The sequence below is a fragment of the Eretmochelys imbricata genome, chromosome 3 (genome assembly GCF_965152235.1).
Source record: "Eretmochelys imbricata isolate rEreImb1 chromosome 3, rEreImb1.hap1, whole genome shotgun sequence".
Taxonomy (NCBI): domain Eukaryota; kingdom Metazoa; phylum Chordata; order Testudines; family Cheloniidae; genus Eretmochelys; species Eretmochelys imbricata.
The window spans coordinates 42,555,117-42,571,566 of NC_135574.1; the positions used below are offsets into that span (position 1 = coordinate 42,555,117).

Below are 16,450 nucleotides of genomic sequence, written 5' to 3' on the forward strand. Positions count from 1 at the left end.
GGATTGTGTCATATAGGAGTCAGACTAGATGATCACAATGGTCAGTTTCAGCCTTAGAATCTCTGAAATCTGGCCTTTGGTGCATAAAACAGACTGCCTGTCCCCAGACAACATCTCGAAGTGAACAAAATTCCCTATTCATTCTGAGATATTACTGATCCTTGCTCTACCGGTAGATTTGTGAAGGTAAACACAAAAAATACTGTACAGGTTTTGTTAAAAGTGATGCATGAACAGTAAATTTATCTCATAATAATGAACCCAGTAGAATAATCAGTTTTACTGATCAAGGGTTATTATCGTCTATTGAATTTAGCATAAAACCCTGATGAGTTTAATGTTAATTCTCCTTACAGATCAACGGAAGGTTCTGGTTTAAATTATTAATTTTAGTTTGACCCTAAATGGAAATTTATACATTTATATTTTAAATAAAGACCATAACTCAAAAGGAGGTAGAAAGTTTTTGGAATACTAGCTTAGGAGTTTCTCCTAAGTACTCAGGAACTCAGGTATATTTCACCATTATTCTCTTAGCACACAGAAACCTTGATGTATGTAACTATTTGGTGTCTGTGCATGTATATGTATGTGTGTGTACACACACAAACACATGCTCCTTTTTAAATAGCTTTAACGTTTAGTTTTGCCCATCCCAGCACCTCTGAATAAGGAGAACAGAGGATCCTATTCCTTTGCAAATGGATCTACTCTAGAGTGGAGGTCATCCCAGTATGCCCCCTTTCTGTCAGTTGTGGCACCACATGTGAGCCCCTTCTCATTTCCCTTCACCTAGGTTATAAACAAGTCCAGACTGACCTTCCTTTAATCAAAGGGCACACCCCTTCCTAGGGCATTATACAAGTGACAGCTATAAGAACAAGTAGAAGCTCACTCAGATACACCCAAGGACATTTGTTGCCTTTGGCTTAGTCCAATTAATCATTTCTGGTTATTTCCTTCAGGAGATTTTTCTTTCCTGCACCAGAAAACAGTGTCTGGTCCAGGAACCCTTCTCAGTTCCTCCTCAGGAACCTTTTCAGTCCCTCCTTAAACAGGAATTTCCAGTTCTCCTCTTTGGAATTAGGCTGTATTAGTTAGTTCCACGCTTTCGCCTTACCCAGGAGTCTCCCCAACTCTTCCTCCTGGAGCTAAATTGTGGATTACCCTGCTCTAAGGCCCTTTACCTTTTCCTTAATTAGTCTTCAGGCTGCTCAGCAAGCCAGCCTTTCCCTGCTGGTATCTCCTGGTGTCTGTTCTGCTTTGAGATGGGAGGCAGCCTTTATGCTAGTCCCTACACTTATCCTTGAGACAGCTTCCTCTCTCCCAGTGTCTCCCAGGCCCTTCTATGTGTAATCAGACCTTTCAACCTCTTAAAGGGCTATGCCGTGTGATGATTAGGCCCCACTATCCTTGGGGGATAGACTGCCGAGTCACATATGGTGTTATGAATGCTGCCAATGTTAGGGTGATCAGAGGGGATAGAGAAGGGCAGGCAAGAAGAAGGGGCATCACCCCTAGCTTCCTCCATTTCATACTGGCCACCACAGCTGACCAGTGGTAACCAAGTCCAAGGCTGGTGCAGAGGATGACCTCTGCTTCTTCAGGCATTGTATCTGACTGAGACACAATGACTCCAGAAGCTGCCACAAGAGAAGGAAAACTCCACACTACCTTCTTTTGTAATGCAAAAACCGAAGCTCTAACTCAGCAGAAATGGGGAGGACCCTGAACTAACAGATAAAACATGACACTGAGAGTCAGGTCTGGCTTCTACAGTCATTTAACTTCTCTTTGTTCCATTTTACCCAAATATATAAACAGTATAATATTTTCTAAAGGGGTGTTTTGCATTAATGGAACATGAGGATTAATTAATTTATTAAAGGTTTCAAAGCATTTTGAGAGTCTCAGATGAAAAGTAACAAAGAAAGAATGTGCAAAGTATATGTTAAAGAACACTTTATGTGATTCACATTCTTCAGTGAAATTTGCTATTTTGTTTACAAAAATATGAATTTCTCAGACTGCTTGGAGACTATATAGAGTAGGGAAGTTTTTGTTTTTTAATTATTTTTCTAGTACTTTATTTGAATTATACTGTAAACTCATTAGTTTTTGTTTGGACTGTTAAACATTTAGAAACAAACTAGAACTCACTGAAAAATATGATGGGAGGGGCAGGGAAATAGATTTTTTGCAGTTTTCCTCAAAATTTCCCCCCTCCTCCAATATATATATATATATATTCAAACAAAAACCCATTTTAAATTTAAAAATAAAAGGTTTTCAGCAAATATTTTACTGAATAATTTTAGTTTTTTGGTTTTTCATTGAAAAAAAATTGAACATTTAATCAAAGATCCCATGAAAATATTTGCTTTTTCATCTAAAAATATTTTAAAATCATTGAACTAGCTCTAGAACAAACCACTTCTGTAGAGCTCTATCCTCAGCCCAACCCCACCACCACACACAATTCTGATTTCTGCGATGGATAAGTTTGTAACATGACTGAGAACTAACAACTATCTCTGCACTTAACGAGTACATTCAGGAAGCAATTATATGGCCTGTAAAAGCCCCTCTGAAGAATAAACAAAAGTTATATTCTCTCTGTTCCATAGGTCCACTCCACAACACGATTCCACTGCTTTAAATTCCCCCTTCTTGGAATTCTTGGCAATACATTCCCTTTCACCGTTTTAGAATTACTTCCCATATGCAACTGCAGGTAGTTGGTTTGAGTTCTGTTGCTTTCCTTCTAAAGCCTAATGAAAACCAAAGTAAACCTGACAGATGTGAAAATTATGCCTGAAGAATTCGGGGCAGATCTACAGTTGATTTAAATTGACATAGTTCCATTGGCTCCAGGGGAGCTACACTGATTAACACCTTTTAAAACTGGCCAATTATGCCTTTTAAAAGCTTTATTTTTGTAAGTGTTTTGAACCCTTATTCAGTTCAAGCAATTGTCCTAGCTGAGTTATAAGTCCATTGCTGAGTTATAAGTCCATTGCTGATATCTGCCTGAGAAAGACATACTGAGATGCATAAAAATTTAAATGCTCTGTTGGGGCAGAATCAGTACATTTTAATAGCAATTTCAACAGTTCTGAAAAGTATTCAGATCTTTCCTTTAGGATTCTGCAGGAAAAGACTGTAAACAGCTATTATATGCATCCTGGAAAGTGTCACAGTATATGGAGGCAACCCTGACTCCAAAGTAAAGGTTGAGTTGAGTTCTGAATTTATATGGAAATAAGACAGGTCAAAAATAAATGTGTACTTAGGGGAGAATATATCATGGTATTGTAAAGGAACTTCTGATTATGAAATCCCTCATCACCATAAAAGGACAACTGCAACTGAGCAAACCAAGACCACAAACTGGGAGAAAGAACTGAATTAACCACAACAGACTTTTTTCAGCCTCAGAGAGAGGGATATAAATAGATTATTCATGCTTAGGTATCACATAGCTCGTTTCCTAATGAATACAGCTCTTAATTATGAATATGTAATTGTATTTCCTAATACTATATGTATTGATCTGAATTTGTTTGCCTTACTAAGCAAAATAATTAGGAACCAGAAGAGTAACTACACATTAGGATCCATTAAGACAAGGAAAGAAACTTCAGTCTGGGACTGACATGTAACTGTCACAGGCAAATGGCTGGCTCATTACAAAAGAAGCTTTGCCTCTCCTGGAATTGACACCTCATCAATTACTGGGAGTGGACTACATCCATCCTGATCGAATTGGCCCTTTCAACACTGGTTCTCCACTTGTGATGTAACTCCCTTCTCTTTATGTGTCAGTATATAATGCCTGCACCTGTAGTTTTCACTCCATGCATCTGAAGAAGTGGTTTTTTACCCACAAAAGCTTATGCCCAAATAAACCTGTTAGTCTTTAAGGTGCCACTGGACTCCTTGTTGTTGTTATGAATATCACTGAGATTCGTACTATATATTCCCATCAATGTGCCTCAAATTTCATGTAGAGCACTGGTTCCCAAACTTGAGACACCGCTTGTGGCACGTGCCAAGGGACACATTGGCTGCTGCTTCCTGCAGCCCCCATTGGCCAGGCACAGCGAACTGCGGACAGTGGGAGCCGCGATTAGCAGAACCTGCGGACGCGGCAAGTAAACAAATCGGCCAAGTCCGCCAGGGTCTTTCCCTGCATAAGTGGCGTCCCAAGTTTGGGAAACACTGACTTAGAGGAACCACTTCTAGAAGTGAGAGAATGCATTTCAGTCTCCATATCCTTTTAATCATCTGTCTCTCTGTTAACACTGCCAGTCTGATGAGAAATTTATTCACTGGAGAACAAATTTTAGCTATTGCTGTGTTTATCTATCCATCTTAAATGGTTTCTAGCTACTAGCTGGTGAGGATTCATTACTCTTAGACAACAGTCTTTAGTTAAAATCTATAATTTTGTATTACAATCCATAACACACTATGTTTTGAAGAAAAAGAAAATGAGTACCTGTAATGTGTATCCTGGCTCACACTGAAAAGACAAAACATCATTCACCATATATCTATCTCCCATTTTGATGCCATTGCTAGGAAGTATTGGTTCTGGACAAGCAGCAAGGCCTACAGCTGAAAAATGTAAATACAAAGATTGAAAAGGTATGGGTAAGTAAATGAAAACTCTTCTCTATTCTGTTTATGAGTTCTTCACAACGTATTTCAGAAAACAGACAGTTACAAATTAGTTAAAAATCACATTTCATTTCTTTAATATTAAACTTAATTGTGCTTAAAATGTTCAATCTATCATTAATGTGCTCAGAATTTTCACACAAAATCCAAATGACAATATTTATATGAAAAGATTCTAATGTGTATCACAGGAACATTTTTTGCTATGGGATTATTAAATATACCCTTTAACTAAAAGTTATCCATTACTTTAAATCATAAGTTATCCTGCCCTGTCTTTGGAGACTTCCTTCAATCCTTCTGCTTTCTGGAAAGGAAAAAAAAAAAAAAAAACAGAACTGGTCAAGCAACACGGTCTACCTCAGATGAGATGAAGATCCAAAAAAAATATCTCAGACTAACAAATAAGTAGTGTTCATCACTAGGAGGTCATCAGTCAACAAGGACTAGTTACACTGCAGTTCTATACAAAAGCTGAAAGAGAGATTGAAAGGAATTCATGAAATCTGAGGACTCCAGATAACATCAAAATTGCTCCACCACAATCTGGTCGATAATCTTCACCAGTACAGGATGCTTAGAGTCAGAACAATAATCAGCAGATCAGTAACCTTGAAAGATGCAGAGGACATGTCTAAACCGTCATTCATTTGAGAGAAAATATTGCTCTTCCTGTGGGAAACAAAGAATCTAAAATAATAGGCCCAGTATCTCCCAACTTGATTTCACTAACCATAAGGGCACAATGAAGTTCCCTCAGCACATTTAGAACCTCAATTCTGTTTGTTCCTTTCACACACAAATCTGTTACCAAGAAACAATTAAGAGTCAACTTCATTGGCTATCTAAGCAAAGTAAATTTAAAATAAACAAGCAAAACCAACACCTTTTCACAGGAAGTAAAATGCAACTTCCCACATAGAGGCAGCGTGGAGCACTTGGAACAGCTCAGCATAGCTTAAGACTTAATGGAAGCTGTAGGGAGTATAAAGAAACAATTCCTCTTTGCCTTTCAAAGCCAGTCTTGTGTGCTGTCCACTGAGCCATCAAATCCTAAAATTGTAGGAGTGGAAGGGATCTCTATCTAGTTCAGTACCCTCCACTCAAGCAGGACTAAGAATTATCTAGATCATTCCTGACAGGTGTTTGTCTAACCTGCTCTGAAAAATCTCCAATGATGGAGATTCCACAACCTCCTAGGCAATTTATTCCAGTGCTTAACTACCTGACAGTTAGGAAGCTTTTCCTAATGTCCAACTTAAACTGTCTTTGCTGTAATTTAAGCCCCACATTGTTCCCTGTTTTATCCTCAGAGGTTAACGAGAACAATTTTTCTCCCTCCTTGTAACAATCTATCTTACACTTGAAAATTATTATGTCCCCTCTTAGTCTTCTCTTTTTCCAGACTAAACAAACTCAATTTTTTCAATCTTCCCTCATAGGTCATGTTTTCTAGACCTTTAATCATTTTTGTTGCTCTTCTCTGGACTCTCTCCAATCTGCCCACATCTTTCCTGAAATGTGGCACCCAGAACTGGACACAATAGTCCAGTTTAGGCCTAATCAGGGTGGAGGAGAGCAAAAGAATTACTTCTTATGTTTTGCCTACAACACTCCTGCTAATACATCCCAGAATGATGTCTGTTTTTTTTCAACAGTGTTACATTGTTCACTCATATTTAGCTTCTGATCCATTATGAACCCCAGATCTCTTTCTGCAATAGTTCTGAGTAGACAGTCATTTCCGCTTTTGTATGTTTGCAACTGATTGTTCCTTCCTAAGTGGAGAACTTTGCATTTATCCTTATTGAATTTCATTCTATTCACTTCACACCATTTCTCCAGTTTGTCCAGATCATTTTGAATTTTAATTCTATCCTCCAAGGCACTTGCAACACCTCCCAACTTGGTATCATCCACAAACTTTATAAGTATACTCTCTCTGTCATTATCTAAACCATTGATGAAGGTATTGAACAGAACTGGACTCAGAACTGATCCTTGTGGGACCCCACTCATGCCCTTATATCATGACTGTGAACCAGTGATAGCTACTCTCTGGGAATGGTTTTCCAACCAGTTATGCACCCACGCAACAGGAGCTCAGTCTAGGTTCTATTCCCCTAGTTTGTTTATGAGAAGGTTATGTGAGACAGTATCAAAAGTGTTACAAAAGTCAAAATATACCACATCTACCACTTTCCCCTTATCTACAAGGCTCGTTACCCTGTCAAATGAAGCTATTAGGTTGGTTTGACCCATTTGTTCTTGACAAATCCATGCTGACTGTTAGTTATCACCTTATTTCTCCTAAGTGTTTGTACACTTATTGCTTAATTATTTGCGCCATTATCTTTCCAGGTACTGAAGTTAAGATGATTGGCCTGTAATTCCCTGGGTTGTCCTTATTTCCATTTTTATAGCTTGACACGATATTTGCCGTTTTCCAGTCCTCTGGAATCTCTTCGGTCTTCCATGACTTTTCAGACATAATCGGTAATAGCTCATATATCTCCTCAGTCATCTCCTTAAGTATTCTAGGATGTATTTAATCAGGCCCTGGTGACTTGAAGACATCTAACTTGTCTAAGTAATATCTAACTTGTTCTTTCCCTATTTTAGACTAAGATCCTACCTCATTTTCACTGGCATTCACTATGTTAGATATCTAATCACTATTAATCTTTTTGGTGAAAACAAAAAAAAATCAATTTGCACTTCTACAGAAAATGTGGAAATGGCAATTGTTTTCCCCCCTTCACTGAGAAAAAGGCCTATTCTGTCCTTGGTCTTCCTCTTGTTTCTAATATAGTTGTAGAATGTTTTCTTGTTACCCTTTAAGTCTCTAACTAGTTTGATTTCACTTTATGCCTAGTTGTGCCTAGTATTTTTACGGTTTTATATGTTACAGTAAATTAAATCGATTTTAAAGTAGGATGTGTTTCTGCTTCCTCCTAAAAGTGTGAATGCAGTGTGGAGTTTGAGAGATGCCAGTCCATGCTTACAGACAGCCCCCACAACCTGAAGCAAATACTCACCAGCAACCACACACCACACAACAGAACCACTAACCCAGGAACCTATCCTTGCAACAAAGCCCGTTGCCAACTGTGTCCACATATCTATTCAGGGGACACCATCATAGGGCGTAATCACATCAGCCACACTATCAGAGGCTCGTTCACCTGCACATCTACCAATGTGATATACGTCATCATGTGCCAGCAATGCCCCTCTGCCATGTACATTGTCCAAACTGGACAGTCTCTACATAAAAGAATCAATGGACACAAATCAGACGTCAAGAATTATAACATTCAAAAACCAGTCGAAGAACACTTCAATCTCTTTGGTCACTCGATTACAGACCTAAAAGTGGCAATTCTTCAACAAAAAAACTTCAAAAACAGACTCCAACGAGAGACTGCTGAATTGGAATTAATTTGCAAACTGGATACAATTAACTTAGGCTTGAATAAAGCCTGGGAGTGGATGTGTCATTACACAAAGTAAAACTATTTCCCCATGTTTATTTCCCTCCTCCCCCCGCACTGTTCCTCACATGTTCTTGTCAACTGCTGGAAATGGCCCACCTTGATTACCACTACAAAAGATGTCCCCCACCCCGCTCTCCTGCTGGTAATAGCTCACCTTACCTGATCACTCTTGTTACAGTGTGTATGGCAACACCCATTGTTTCATGTTCTCATGTGTATATAAATCTCCCCCCTGTATTTTCCACCGCATGCATCCAATGAAGTGAGCTGTAGCTCACAAAAGCTAATGCTCAAATAAATTTGTTAGTCTCTAAGGTACCACAAGTACTCCTTTTCATTCACAGTAGGTTGCACATAAGTTCATAATATAATCATGCACTCAGCTGGGCCCCTCAAGATTTGTTCCCCCCCAGTGAACCCGGAAAAATTGAGGCACATGTAGCACAGGCAGTTGCCTTAGACCACTGCTCCCAGAGTCACGTGATGAAGTCAGAAACTCATTAAAAGTGTTTCAAGGTTGGGAAGAAAAGCCAGATAATAAAAATTGAATACAACTAGGGCTCTACCAACTTCATGGGCTGTGAAAAAACGTGCCACAGACCATGAAATCTGGTCTCACCTGTGAAATCTGGTCTTTTGTGTACTTTTACCCTGTACTATACAGATTTCACCAGCGTTTCTCAAACCAGGGGACCCGGTGGTCCTGACCCAAAGAAGGTACTGGGGGGGTTGCAAGGTTATTGTAGGGGTGGTCGTGGTATTGCCACCCTTTCTTCTGTGCTGCCTTCAGAGCTGGATAGCTGGATGACAATACCATATCATGCCATCCTTACTTCTGTGCTGCTGCTCGTGGTGGTGCTTCCTTCAGAGCTGGGCTCCTGGCCAGCAGCCACAGCTCTCCAGCTGCCCAGCGCTGAAGGCAGTGCCGTCACCCATAGCAGTGCAGAAGTAAGGGTGGCAATACTGTGACCCCCCCCACACACAATAACCTTGCAAACCCCCTATCCCTTTTTGCGTCAGAAAGCCTACAGTTACAACACCATGAAATTTCAGATTTAAATATCTGAAATAATGAAATCTACAATTTTCAGAATCCTATGACTGTGAAATTGACCAAAATGGATGTGAATTTGGTAGGGTCCTAAATATAACTCCTGCAATGGTCAGCCTGAGTCTTCAGAGACCCTCCAGTAGAAGGGGTTTTCACAGAGGAAACTTCCTGGCCCCACACACACCACTAGAGCTGAGTGATTCCCCCCCCTCCACCCCCAGTGGCCAAACTAAAAATAAATCAGGGGGAAATGAAGGTGGAGGGGCTTGTTTTGAACTAAAACTGAGGGTTTTTTTTCTTTTTTTTCCTCACTAAAACCAAAACATTTCATTTGAGTTGAATGAAACATTTTGCAGTGTTAATTCAAAATGAGATGTCAAAATGAACCATTTTGACAGTTCACATTTATTTTCCCCTTCAACTATTCACTGAATTCAACCTGAATTTGAGAATAGGTTTGGTCTCCTAACATTTTTTTAGCAAATTTATTATTTGCCAAAAGAAAACAAAAAAATTCACCTAGCTCCATTCACTACCAGACTTCCAACCTGGAGGACCTTGGGTTGATTGGCATGGGGATGGAAGACTTGAACGTCACACTATACTCGACAGGATTCACTCCTTCTTTAATGGGGCTCAGATGCTTCTCCTCTCTGACCATTTGGCTCCACGGCTCAGAGTGTGTGTGTGGGAGGGGGGGAGTGTTGGTATTCTCCTAGAGTGACACCCAATCATGGCACTAAAATGAGCTGCCACTTTTATATGATATGATCCTTTCTTATATGCTTAGACCAGCAGTGAAATCATCAACAATATTGACATTCAAATTGCCATCTGAGCTAAGGCCCCATCAAGATGAACAGGGCAGTGCACACATTATTTCATTGGTTACACTTGCTTCATGTTTTTAGTTTTCTTCACAAAGGGACTTGGAGATGTAGGTTTTCTCTCTCTTTTTTAACTAAAAGCTGTGATTCTGGTGAACAAGATGGCATCCTCCAAAACAAATTAAAAAAAAAGGCTCAAGTCACTGACCCAGCATGACCCTTGCCAATTGAAGCCAGGCTCATAGTGTATTTTAATATTGCCTATTTTATGTGCAAAGCTTAGTTTATGTGAAACACATACATTTGTGGGAACAGCTTAATTTGTTTTAGGACAGAACATGTACAGCATTCATTTTTCAATGGTTTTTTTTTTTTTCCTTTTTCTTTCTTTTCTTATTTTAATACTAAGACTCAATTCTGCTATAAGATACATATGTGTATCTGAAAACAAACCAACCAATACAAAACCCTATAAACAAGCAGCAAACAAATATTACTATAATAGTTTCTGTGTTCTATGCTATGGACTGTCACTATAAGGAATCTTGGTATTCTCCAAACTGCACAGGAAAATCTGGGCATGTTTTCTGCATTTGTGTAAAAAGATCCTGCAAATGGGGAATGGTTTATAAACAGTGTGGGAAGTCTTAGTCTTATGCTTCAGTTATTCACACCTATTTTCTCAAATAGGAATACATTTAATAAGTGTGTATTATACCATATACATGATAGAATAAAAAATGGAGACAAGACTTCTCAGGTATATAACCAATCAAACACTTTCACGTTAAATGAATTTAAACAACTTTCATTAAAGTCAAAGAGGAATTAGCATGGATAATAATCATGAAGTAATCTATGTATAACTGAAGGAAGTTTAATATTTTCTTTATTTGATTTAATTGTATCAGAGTGCCATGGGGAGAAAACAGAGCAGAATGGAACTTTTACACTGCGTGAGAATGGGTTTCAGCATTTTCTGGCATATCTTTCAAAGAACGGCCAGTCAAATGATGCTTTTTTGGCAGTGGTACTGTATAGTCTTCACTTCACTGACTTGCATGCTAAATGCCACTAAATGCTACAGCTCTTACGCTTTCTAGTGGAATCTAACCCATTTGGTGACAGTAAGTGTGACTTGACAGAATGTTTAGTGCAGAAATTACATGATATTTGGCCTTACTGTGATATGTGACATTTTGGAGTCTGTTGTTCCAGATGGTTCATCATGCAACAATATCTCAAATTATCCACTGAGAACTCAGTCTTTCTACAAAAATATAATTGCGCTTCAGATAATGCTATTTACCATTTTTGATACAGACAAGGTTTTAGCCTTATGCCCCTAGCCATCTATTTATCTACCGCTCATCACCAAAGCATATGAATGCCTTACAAAGCCAAACATATACACAAGGAGGTTCTTTATTTCTCTCTAGTCACTTCTAGCCAGAAAGATTGTAGTTTTAAAATATAATTAGTTTAACTCTTATTTATTTTACAGTTTAAGGAAAGGAGAAGACTAAGTAGGTTTTACACTCTGATAGGAAGTTAGTAAGATTTGGGTCATTCTAATATTTTCCATAAAAGAGTTCATAGTTCTGGGCCAGCTGCTCTCTCCTGTGCTCAGAAGTCTCACTATGGAAGTTGACATAGCCATTGTTCCAGAGGAACACAGTTGTAATGGTTGGTCATGCTCACACTGAGTGAGGCAGTCCTTTAAGTAGCTAGGAGAGCTTTGAAGGTAAGGACCAAAGCCTTGAACCTGACTTCAAATTCAATGGGGAGGTAGTGTAGAAAGAAAAGCATAGAATTGCTGCTGCTGTTTAACCCTATTTAAGCTTATAAATTATTAGGTATACTGAAATCTTTCTCCTGTGTGGAACAGCATATCTTTTGCAGCTCAGTGTCTGACAATGTGTTAATCACTTTGATCCTTCCAGATAAATCTATGCTCCTGGGCTAATTCTGCCCTGGAGTGTGTCTGATTCCCAAGATAATAGAACTGAAGGATAGAGTGGAGATCACATGGAGCCTGGTTCCCCCGAAAGTGGGGTGGTCTCCTCTTCACAGTTCTGTGTCCTGTGGGTCTTGAGTAGTCCCAGTGTGGTCTCATCACCCCCTCTCTCACTTGTACTTGCTGCAGATAGTTCCCTGAGAGGGCTCCACCAGAGGGTTTCTCCCTGAAGCCTTGCATCAATTTCTTATAGTTCTATTTTAATAATGCCTTCAGGCTTGAAAATTTCAAACCATAGTTTGGTTCTTCAAGGATGTTTCATGGTGTCTTAAGGCTCAGTGCACACTGAAAGCAGCATGCATAGATAGAACAAGAAGTGTACAAAAACAAATTGGAAGGGTCAGTAAAACAAGTACAATAAAACAAAATAAAACAGGCTTCTTTGGTCTTTTTTGGCTAATATGTTCTGTTAAAAAACAAATCAGGGCTCTGAATTGTGATTCATTTTAGTTTAATTTTTCTCTACATTGAACTAAACTGGGGACAAGTGCAGATATTTAAGTAGCAGGAATCATACACAAAGGAAGTATTTGGCAAGTTATATTAATTCACTTTATTTGTCTCTCTCTCTCTTCTCCTGAATGAATGATAGTTTTTGCCCATTTATAGTAATTGAGATACATAACTAACCATTTGGGTAGGCAAACAGGAGTGGCAAACAGGAATTTTGGAAGACATAGCTGTGGACTGTGGTCTTGGAAGTAGAAGGACTTTCTGAGTGGTGTCTTTGGTCTGTCATTTGTTTGCTTTCTGTGAAGGTTGTGTAACTGGGCTGGGGGCCTCTGAACAGGCCAGGCGAGACAGACCTATTTGTCTGTCTCTCACAGGAGGGGGTGATTAGGACCCTTAAGGTTTTGATCAGCCTCTGTGTTTGAAGTCTGAGTAGTTAAGCCCTCCCTGTTAGCAAGGGGGTAGAGCTGAGAAGGAAGGCTTAATATAAGCTAGTTGCCAGGCAAACTCCTGACCAAGTGAACAAGATAGGCAAACAGGGAAGTTTCAGAGGGAATATGAGAGGATCTCTTTCTAGGTTCAGTTCTACATCCAATACTATGATGGACAGTGATGAATCATTGGTTGTGACCTGCAACAAATGTGCTATGTTTTCTTTCCTGTCATACGCCAGAAGGGACTTCCTATGTATGAAGTGCAAGTCAGTGGTTGTGCTGGAAGAAAAGATTCTTGTGCTGGAAGAAAAGTGCAAGTCAGTGGCGGTGCTGGAAGAAAAGACAAGTACAGACACTATGAAGCCTCAGAAGCTGAGCAGGTCTTGTACAACCAGATTCAGGAAGCATCAGCACCCCAGGTTCAAGGAAGAAGAAACTGGACAACGACGAATCAGAGAAAGAGAGAGGAAATTAGAGGCAACTTGACAGTTTGCAGTCACCAGAGGCAAGAGGACAAGGTAGAATTCTACCAGGCTGGAGGCAGATGAGGATGTGTGGACTGTGACTACCAGAGGCAAAAAGATCAGGAGAAATTCCACACAGCTAAACATGTCCAATATTTAGCAGGTCCTTGGCATGGAAACTGCAGAAAATATATCTGAAGATCTATCTTGTTGAATGGAATGGAGAGGTGTATGGTACACACCTCTAGATGGCTGCTCACTCCAACTCATAAGAAAATCCAACATGCCAACAAAGAGATCTCCAATTATCCAAGGAAGACAAACTATCTTCGGAAGAATGGAAAGAATGCTCTTCAAAAGAAAGCAGGCAGTAGGACAGTCAAGATGCCAAGACACAAGATGAGTGACTTTTAGATTGGACAGGATTCTGAAGTTGGTAGGCAAGGATCCATTGGTCATGGTGGATCTTAACACTAAAAATGATGCTTCACAGGATAACTGACAGTTAATAGATGACTTCAGAGAATTCAGAAGGAGTAGAATCTCCAAGTGATCTTCTCAGAGATCTTTCCTTTCTTGTGATCAAAGGAAAACAGAAGGCATAAGATTTTGGACATAAATGACTGGCTTCATAATTAGTGTAAGGTAGACAGTTTTGGTATTGTGGAACATTGGTCCACTTCATGGGGATAGTGGGTGCACAGTTTGGATGGTCTCCATCTCAACAGAAGAGAAACCAATCCTCTATGGGACAGACTGGGTAGACTAGTCAAGATGGCATTACACTAAGAAGAAAAGGGAAGGGTAAAGGAGGGAATGTAAAATCAAGATGTGGAGAACAAAACTAATAAAGACACCTAATGTAGTAATTGGAATATAGCAGTCCTATCCAACTTGTGCGCTCAATTACTGGAAAGTGGGTAACAGTTCATAAAATGTTACCACCTTTAACAATAAATGACAGAAGGGATATGAAAAAGAGACAGAAAAATTTAATTAGTCCAGATAAAAACATTACTGATATCACCTAAGGACTGTGTTGAAATCAAGACTGGCAAACAAAGGAGAATGGAATTGGAAATTAACCAACCAAAATTGGTGGTGTGTCATCAATTAGACCTAATTTGTGGACAAAGTACTATTCTGCCTATCACCTCTTTTTGGGGTCCTCAAAAGAAAAAGAGATTTCAGGGGGAGATTAAAATGGCTAGAGGAAGAGTTGGCTTAAAGAAGAGAATGTTATCATGGCTGCCACCATCACCATCTTCTGTGTGGCATGCCCTCTTTTGTGTGTCCTTTGTCTTCCCCCACCTTATTTCTTCTCTTTCATTCTGGGGGCTTATTAGCAGGAATGTTGTTAGCAAGACACGAGGAGTAATTCTTCCACTCTACTCTGCGCTGATTAGGCCTCTACTGGAGTACTGTGTCCAGTTCTGGGTGCCACTTTTCAGGAAGGATGTGGACAAATTGGAGATAGTCCAGAGAAGTGCGACAAAAATGATGAAAGGTCTAGAAAACATGACCTCTGAGGGAAGATTGAAAAAATTTGGTTTGTTTAGTCTGGAAAAAGAGAAGATGTGGGAGGGGGGGATGATAACAGTTTTCAAGTACATAAAAGGTTGTTACAAGGAGGAGGGAGAAAAATTGTTTTTCTTAACCTCTGAGGATAGGAAAAAAAGCAATGGGCTTAAATTGCAGCAAGGGAGGTGTAAGTTGGACATTAGGGAAAACTTCCTAACTGTCACGGTGGTTAAGAAATAGAATAAATTGCGTAGGGAGGTTGTGGAATCTCCATCACTGGAGATTTTTAAGAGCAAGTTAGAATCATAGAATCATAGAATATCAGGGTTGGAAGAGACCTCAGGAGGTCATCTAGTCCAACCCCCTGCTCAAAAGCAGGACCAATCCCCAATTAAATCATCCCAGCCAGGGCTTTGTCAAGCCTCACCTTAAAAAACTTCTAAGGAAGGAAATTCCACCACCTCCCTAGGCAACGCATTCCAGTGTTTCACCACCCTCCTAGTGAAAAAGTTTTTCCTAATATCCAACCTAAACCTCCCCCACTGCAACTTGAGACCATTACTCCTTGTTCTGTCCTCTTCCACCACTGAGAATAGTCTAGAACCATCCTCTCTGGAACCACCTCTCAGGTAGTTGAAAGCAGCTATCAAATCCCCCCTCATTCTTCTCTTCTGCAGACTAAACAATCCCAGTTCCCTCAGCCTCTCCTCATAAGTCATGTGTTCCAGACCCCTAATCATTTTTGTTGCCCTTCGCTGGACTCTCTCCAATTTATCCACATCCTTCTTGTAGTGTGGGGCCCAAAACTGGACACAGTACTCCAGGTGAGGCCTCACCAATGCTGAATAGAGGGGGACAATCACGTCCCTCGATCTGCTCGCTATGCCCCTACTTATACATCCCAAAATGCCATTGGCCTTCTTGGCAACAAGGGCACACTGCTGACTCATATCCAGCTTCTCGTCCACTGTCACCCCTAGGTCCTTTTCCGCAGAACTGCTGCCTAGCCATTCGGTCCCTAGTCTGTAGCTGTGCATTGGGTTCTTCCGTCCTAAGTGCAGGACCCTGCACTTAAACTTATTGAACCTCATCAGATTTCTTTTGGCCCAATCCTCCAATTTGTCTAGGTCCCTCTGTATCCTATCCCTGCCCTCCAGCATATCTACCACTCCTCCCAGTTTAGTATCATCTGCAAATTTACTGAGAGTGCAATCCACACCATCCTCCAGATCATTTATGAAGATATTGAACAAAACTGGCCCCAGAACCGACCCCTGGGGCACTGCACTTGACACCGGCTGCCAACTAGACATGGAGCCATTGATCACTACCCGTTGAGCCTGACAATCTAGCCAACTTTCTACCCACCTTATAGTGCATTCATCCAGCCCATACTTCTTTAACTTGCTGACAAGAATACTGTGAGAGACCGTGTCAAAAGCTTTGCTAAAGTCAAGAAACAATACATCCACTGCTTTCCCTTCAACCACAGAACCAGTAACCTCA

The 16,450-nt window shown here is 40.1% G+C and overlaps 1 protein-coding gene across 1 annotated transcript in view; it reads right to left on the reverse strand.

Annotated features, from left to right (window-relative positions):
• The window catches only part of CSMD1 (CUB and Sushi multiple domains 1), a 1,692,034-nt gene that overhangs the window by 248,231 nt on the left and 1,427,353 nt on the right, over positions 1 to 16,450 (reverse strand). The window contains exon 38 of the mRNA XM_077812120.1: positions 4,502 to 4,620. Coding sequence (XP_077668246.1) covers positions 4,502 to 4,620 — 119 coding nt within the window. The remainder of the gene's footprint in view (positions 1 to 4,501; positions 4,621 to 16,450) is intronic.